General features: G+C 58.4%; 1 protein-coding gene across 10 annotated transcripts; it reads right to left on the reverse strand.

The window, feature by feature from the left end:
- Rhot2 (ras homolog family member T2) lies at positions 1–5,967 on the reverse strand. Of its 10 annotated transcripts, none has more exons than XM_004873803.4 (19): positions 5,793–5,967; positions 5,636–5,694; positions 5,467–5,548; positions 5,345–5,388; positions 4,324–4,377; positions 3,741–3,793; positions 3,558–3,666; positions 3,299–3,400; positions 3,069–3,167; positions 2,849–2,957; positions 2,646–2,766; positions 2,191–2,275; positions 1,978–2,120; positions 1,796–1,896; positions 1,592–1,722; positions 1,392–1,478; positions 1,127–1,249; positions 837–1,039; positions 1–647 (listed from the first exon to the last, which is right to left on the reverse strand). In XM_004873803.4, the coding sequence occupies exons 1-19, from the start codon at positions 5,821–5,823 to the stop codon at positions 521–523; spliced, it is 1,863 nt and encodes a 620-aa protein (XP_004873860.1). In that variant the 5' UTR covers positions 5,824–5,967; the 3' UTR covers positions 1–520. The 10 variants fall into 10 exon arrangements, with proteins under 10 accessions (XP_004873860.1, XP_021107036.1, XP_004873859.1 ...); XM_021251377.2 differs by having other exon boundaries at positions 837–991; positions 5,787–5,957; XM_004873802.4 differs by having other exon boundaries at positions 5,787–5,957.
- Between the last annotated feature and the right edge of the window lie 233 nt (positions 5,968–6,200).

The following is a 6,200-nucleotide window of genomic DNA, read 5'->3' on the forward strand; positions in this document are numbered from 1 at the left end:
TGGAAAGGACAGAAGTTTAATTTGGAAACCCAATCTGTCTTCTGCTGTGGATGTGGCCATGGGCAAGGCTCTTAACTGGACAGAAAGGTAGGGGCTGCACTCAGTCTAGCCACTTCCTGTTCTGGCCACCTCCTCTGGCCCCTGCATACCCTCTGACCACCTAGGCCAAGGAGGAGGCAGGAAGACCTGAGAACCCCAGGTCTGGTCACCTACTTCCTCGCCCATTACCTGTCTCCCACTTACAGGTACCTGCAAGGGTGAGGCCATGCACGGACAGTACACTTGCTCCCCACCATCAGGCCAAGCAGGAACGAGGGCATGGCATGGCAGAACAAAGCCCAGCCTGGGGTGGCCTGTCTTCAGAAGCAAAGGTTTAGAAAGACAGATGCTCCCCAAGCAGTAGTCATACACCAGTGCTTTAGGGTTCCTGCAGACATGCTGTGGGGCTGAAAACACACAACACACAGGCCATGCTGACCCCAAGGCGCCAATAGCAGGCTGTGTTAGGGTTTCCAGGCCATCATCGGCTCTTCACCAGGACCTTGTAGAGTGAGAAACTGAGAACTGCTGCCACAGTGGCTCCGACAGCTACCAGCATCCCCCGGAGCCAGAAGGAGGTGGGGTGCAGTTCTGTGTGAGCCAGATGTCTGCAGGAAAGAGGGGTACTCAGGGTTTGTGCCTGCACTCTTGCTGCTGCAACCCTCCACTTTGTCTCAGCAGAGGCCAGGCCACACAGCCCCACCCTACAGCCTGACCCCAGCACACCCAGTAGCAGACACCAATGGCTCTGGGACAGGACAGGCCACCCTCCCCATAGCTGTGGTGCAGGAACCCACGGGAATGCAGCCATGGTGGCCAGCTGGGTAAAGATGTCAGTGTTTGGCAGGGCTGGGCCTTTGCAGGAGAACTGGGCTGGGGCGAGCAGCCGGTGCCGGTGGCAAAACTCAGCCGGTGACAGGCCTGGTGGGACAACACCTTCAGGCAGGTCAGCCTTGGAGGAGACAAAGAGGCAGGGAGTCTGGCCGTCCATGTAATGGCGCTGTGGGAGATGGGCTGTGTGAAAGCTGAGCTCACTGTTTACCCCACCTAAGCTGTGCTCTCCAGCAGGCCCCAGCCCCTGCCTTGCCTTGTAGATGCTGGCACAGTAGAGAAAAGACGTAGGGTCACTGCCATCGAACATCAGGCAAGCAACGTCACAGGCAGCATCGGGCAAGGTGGCCAGCAGGCTGTCTGTGCTTACTTCACACAGCTGGGATAGACGGTGACCTCAGAGCATGTTCCCAAGGACTGGGTTTCCCAGGGGTACCCTGAGAAAGCTCCACAAGGTGGGGGGATGGGCATGAGGGTGTCCCAGCCCACCTTCAGGGTCAGAGTATGTGGCTGGCACTCACAATCAGGTATTTCTCTTGCCCGTTGACCTGTACTGTGTCAATGGCGTAGACAGGAGATCCCTGGGGGAATGGCTTGGTATCCTGGTGCTGAGAGGCAGGAGGGAGACCATGATGCTCAACGGCCCCAACATTCCTTAAGTGTACTCTCCTGCCCTAGAGCCTCCCCCATGTTGGGGGTAGTGGTTCCCACAGACACTCACCCCCAGGCTGTGGCCAAGGAAGGCCTGCAGGAAGGAGGACTTGCCCACTCCTTGGGCCCCCACCACCTTGCACATGAGGACATTCCGCTGTGTTTGCCCCTTCTCTTGGTCCAGCCTCTTCTCACGGGTGACTGAAAGGGTGACCTCAGATGAGGGGGGGCTCCAGGGAGAGCCGAGCCCAAGACCCAGGGGGTGGGTGCCCACCTGTGATGGCCTGAACCTGTGAGTTCTGCTCACACAGGGTGGGGTACCCCAGGTAGCCAAGATGTTCGAGGGAGCGCTGGACATCCAAGTAGGTCACCAGGCTGGGTAGATGGGAGGCACAGTGTCACAGTGAGGAAGGTGCAGGCGGGCCGGTGTAGATGGGTGTTGAGGGCTGTACTTACGTCCACTGGCAGAGGTACCCATGCAGAGGAAGCCGGCCTGCATTGGTGCGAACAGTGTAAGGAAGCTCAGGACCCCAGGGGGCCACTGGGAACACGCTGAAGAGGTTTTGCAGCTCCTCCCTCGAGAGGGCACCATCACAGTCCTGGGAGCAGAGGGTGGAGGTGACGTGTGCTGGGCAGTTGGCAGGGGCTGGCAAGAGTGGTGGGGCTCACCTGGTCATGCTTCTCAAACACTTGTTGCACAAACTGGTAGCCATGGTGGTTAAGTTCAGTGGTACAGCCAGGGGGCACGTGGAGCCTGTGGGGGACACCATACTCATCCGGTTCCCAGGGGACCCTGTACTCTGTGCTGGCACACCTCCTGGTGTCACCCTGCTTACCCCATCTGTGCAGTCAGGCCTCCCAGGGCTCCTGAAGCCCCTCATCCCATAGCTGGGAGCAACCAAGGAGGGTAGTGTTGGTCTCTGGTGTGTGGGAGGCCTGGCTGAGTCCCTAGGTCACAGGGACCATCCCATATCAGAGCCCTGATATGGGCCCAGAGTCCCTCAATCTGTACTCTGTAGACACCAAGGGGTTTGAGGCAGACTTGGGCCAGGAAGCCAGTACAGTAGGGCACATTCCTACTTTGCCCCTGGAAGGGTCGATCCCCCATCCCACCCGCTACTCACGGTGGGAAGAGGTAGTCAGTGGTCAGCTCCAACATGTCACTGTAGCCAAAGCGCCGTAGGATGGCCCATGTGGTCTCATGCCGGCCACGCTGGATGAAGAGTGTGTTCAGGAAGAGGAAACCTGGGGGGGACCAGAGGAGGTAGCATCCACCATAGCACACCCCACTCCCCACACCACGGCCTGAGCAGGACATCTGCCTTACCATCCAGCGTCAGCCGGTCATCCTGCACGCCACCTGGCACATTCTTGCATACCACCCTCTTTACATCCTCCAAGGCCTGTGGGGCCAAGGGGTGGCCAAAGCAGGACTTCTGCTTCCAAGAAGAAGTTGCTTCAGATCAGCTAGTTGCCCTTGGTTGCCAGGTCACATCACTGATAGTGATTGAGGCCTGGGGGTAGGTATCATGGGGCAGGGTGCACACCTGGAAAGCATTGAGCTCCTCATCACTAAGCGAGTTGTCCAGGTCCTGATCCGAGAGCCTGAAGATGCGTGTAAGGGCCTGGGCACACTTGGGCCTCAGCTGCAGGGACACCAGCTCAGTGCTGCAGGTGGCCTTCACCTGGTCTGCCCTGCCACCCACCTTGCTTACTCTCCCCACCCAATACCCAAAAGAGCTTAGGGCAGAGTGTGGTGTTCTCACCTACCACTCACCTGCTTTGTCTCAGAGTCATAGAGGGGGGGTGTGGGGTGCAGAACAGCCTTCTGGGCATAGTAGAACAACTCTGAGATGTTCCTCAGGTGCTTGGCTGAACACTGGGAGAGTACAGGACAAGACAGGACCCGGGAGGTACCCAAGGAAAACATAGAGGGGTCAGGCTTGCCCCGCACAGGCACCTGCTGCAGAGTCTCCACATTCCTGTTCTCACCCAAGTCCCCTCCTCCTTTCCTCCTTCTCCACATATCTGCTCACCTCCACACAGGTCTCTATCTCAGGAAACTGGCTCATGATGGGCAGCACAGCCTCCATGCTGCTTCCTGGCCGCAGGTCTGACTTGTTGCCCACCAGAATGATGGGCACCCTGGGGAGATGCTCACGGTCATCAGGGATGGGGAGCTGGTAGGCCCTGATCCCCCTGTATCCCCTGCTTGTTACCTGGGCCCACTTCCAGTTCTGCCATTCACCAGCGGGATCCATTTGGTTCGGATCTGAAAGGCAAAGCCTGGCAATGAAATGAGGCTGCCTACCTGGCCCATGGTCTGCCTGGAGCTTGCACCAAGCTCAAGGAGAGAAGAGGCCGAAGCCAAGTGGGGGTCAAAGTTACAGCCACTGGAATGAAGCTAGTGAGAAAAAAAGATGGCAAATGAGACCCTAGCCGATCTAAACAGCTGCAACCCCCCCCCCTTCGCAAGTGGACTAGGGTCCCAGGCCGTCAAGCAAGCCCCTGGCCATTCCCTCCTGGGATTCTGGGGCCAGGGAAGGAAAGGAGCTGCTGGCCTAAACAGTTGGACTGGTCATTCTAGGCTCTCTCCATTGAGATGGAGTCCCAGGAGACTGACCCCAAATCAGAAGTGTGGGGATCCCTCAGACAGCAGACACCCACAAGAGTGGGTGAGGGCCCACTTGGACCACAAAGGTCCACTATATGCCATCTGGCTTTAAGTGAGAACGGGCTGCTGATTGAGCCAGGTGCCAACAACAGGGACCTGGGACAGATGGGAAGTCCCCTCCTGCTCACCTTCTCAATAGTAGCCTCCTTGGACGTGTCATATACAACACATACCACGTTTGCCTGCAGGGGGAGCAGCAAGGTGCAGGGTGACCAGAAGATATTCCACATAACCCAAGGCTCCGGCATGTCCCAGGTGTGGATCCAAAGCTCAGGAAGCCCACCCTTCCTGGAACCTGGCCCAGCCAGGTGCCTACAGGGAAGGTGCTCCCTAGCTGTGTCACACCGGGGACTGGAAGCCACTGCTCAGTCTCAGAGGACTTCCCCCCAAGCCCTCCGATCCCAATGCAGACACTAGGCCCCAGCACCATGGGTCTGGTCAATAGCTCCAGAATGCTCAAGCCAAACATATCATCTAGATTAGGGAGATGTAGGTAAAAAGGGACCCACCCATGGCCTCTACCTCGTTTTCACCTCACAACAAGCAGCCAGGGTGACAGAGATGAGATGAGGCTGCCCATTCAGCTCATGGTGTCTGCACCCTTGACTAAGACAGTATGTGCAGGTCTCACAGGGGATGCCACAAGGGGCTAAGTCCTGGCATACACATCTGCTGTTATTTTTTGTTTTGTTTTGTTTTGTTTTGTTTTTTTGGTACCAGGGATCGAAGTCGGGTTGGGCAGCAGGCGGCAAAACCACTGAGCTAAATCCCCGGCCCACATCTGCTGTTATTATGTGAGTCCCAGTTAAGCATGACCCCCACCACAGCTTGGAGGTCCAGGAAAGTGGACCAAAACAGAGACAGGACCAAAGCACAGAGGTTCAAGGGGACGCTGTGAAGGACATGGGACTGTTCCTCACAGATCTGGTCTCTTCTCTCTCTGAGCACTACTGAAGGGACTAGCAAGTCCTGGCTGCAACAGGGTATGTCCTGGAAGCCACAACAACTCTCGGGTGCTCAGAGTTCACCAAAGAATTATCAGGCTGTGGAGAGCCCAGAGCCTTAATCCAGCTCCCCAAATGGGCGAAGCTGATTAGGCCAAGGTAGCTGTGGCTGAGAACGCTGAGCCATGCTTGGAATATGTCGAACCTTGTGGATCTCATCCTGGAGCTCCTCATCGGTCTGCTCGGATTCTAAGGGGAGAGATAGCCTGCTGAAGACCCTCTACAGGGAGGTCAGGGGAAGAAGCCTATGGCCGGTGCGATTGCTACCTGAGTAATCCACAATGTGGGTGGGCACCTTCTCCGGGGTGACATCGGCAGGGATGGTGATCTCCTCTGCGCGGGCTGGGACCTGTAAGAGGTAAGAGATGACCCGGTCTCGCCCCCTAGCCCTGGCGCTGAAACCCCGCCCCCTACCTCCGCCCTCGGCGCCGCGCACCTCCTCCGGGAACTCCTCGCCCACCAGTGACAGGATCAGCGATGTCTTCCCCACCTGAGCTGCGTGGGTGGGGGAGGGCAGTGACGCGGGAGGTCTAAAGTCCGGCGCCCTGTCCACCTACCCCACAACCCGCCTGCGGCCAGGCACCTACCCTCACCCAGCAGCAGGATGCGCACGTCCCGCCTCATGGCTGCGCCTGCTCCCGCCTGCCTGGGTTTTGACCCAACCTCGAATCTGGAGCCCCCCCCCCCACAAGAACCTCAGCCCCGACCCGACCCGACCCAGTGAGTTCCCCGCCCCACACTAGCCCCGTTCCCGCCCTTCCGGCCCCTAGCACCGCCCCTTCCCCCCGTATTTCCGGTCCCACCCGCGCAGCCGCACTAGTGATTGAGGGACTGCAACAGCGCCGCCTAAGAATCGCGCCGGCCCCCTTTGCGATGCATTCCCCGCCCCGCTCCGCCCCCCCCCCCCCCCCCAGCCCCGCAGGTAGGGAGGGAGGGCCATGGTCCTGGATTTGGAGCAAGAGGCTCGCGGGTATGGCAGGGGATGCGCTTAGGACAGGAAA

Source organism: Heterocephalus glaber, unplaced genomic scaffold (genome assembly GCF_053883595.1).
Source record: "Heterocephalus glaber isolate CG9 unplaced genomic scaffold, H.glaber_assembly_v1.0 deba00001781, whole genome shotgun sequence".
NCBI lineage: Eukaryota > Metazoa > Chordata > Mammalia > Rodentia > Bathyergidae > Heterocephalus > Heterocephalus glaber.

Excerpts from the sequence above, each read along its gene's own strand:
- Rhot2 (XM_004873802.4), bottom strand. The coding sequence starts at position 5,823 with ATGAGGCGGGACGTGCGCATCCTGCTGCTGGGTGAGG. Across the intron at positions 2,767-2,848 it reads TGACCGGCTGACGCTGGATG|GTTTCCTCTTCCTGAACACA; the intron begins GTAAGGCAGATG and ends GGTCCCCCCCAG. Across the intron at positions 1,040-1,126 it reads ACTGTGCCAGCATCTACAAG|CGCCATTACATGGACGGCCA; the intron begins GCAAGGCAGGGG and ends CATCTCCCACAG.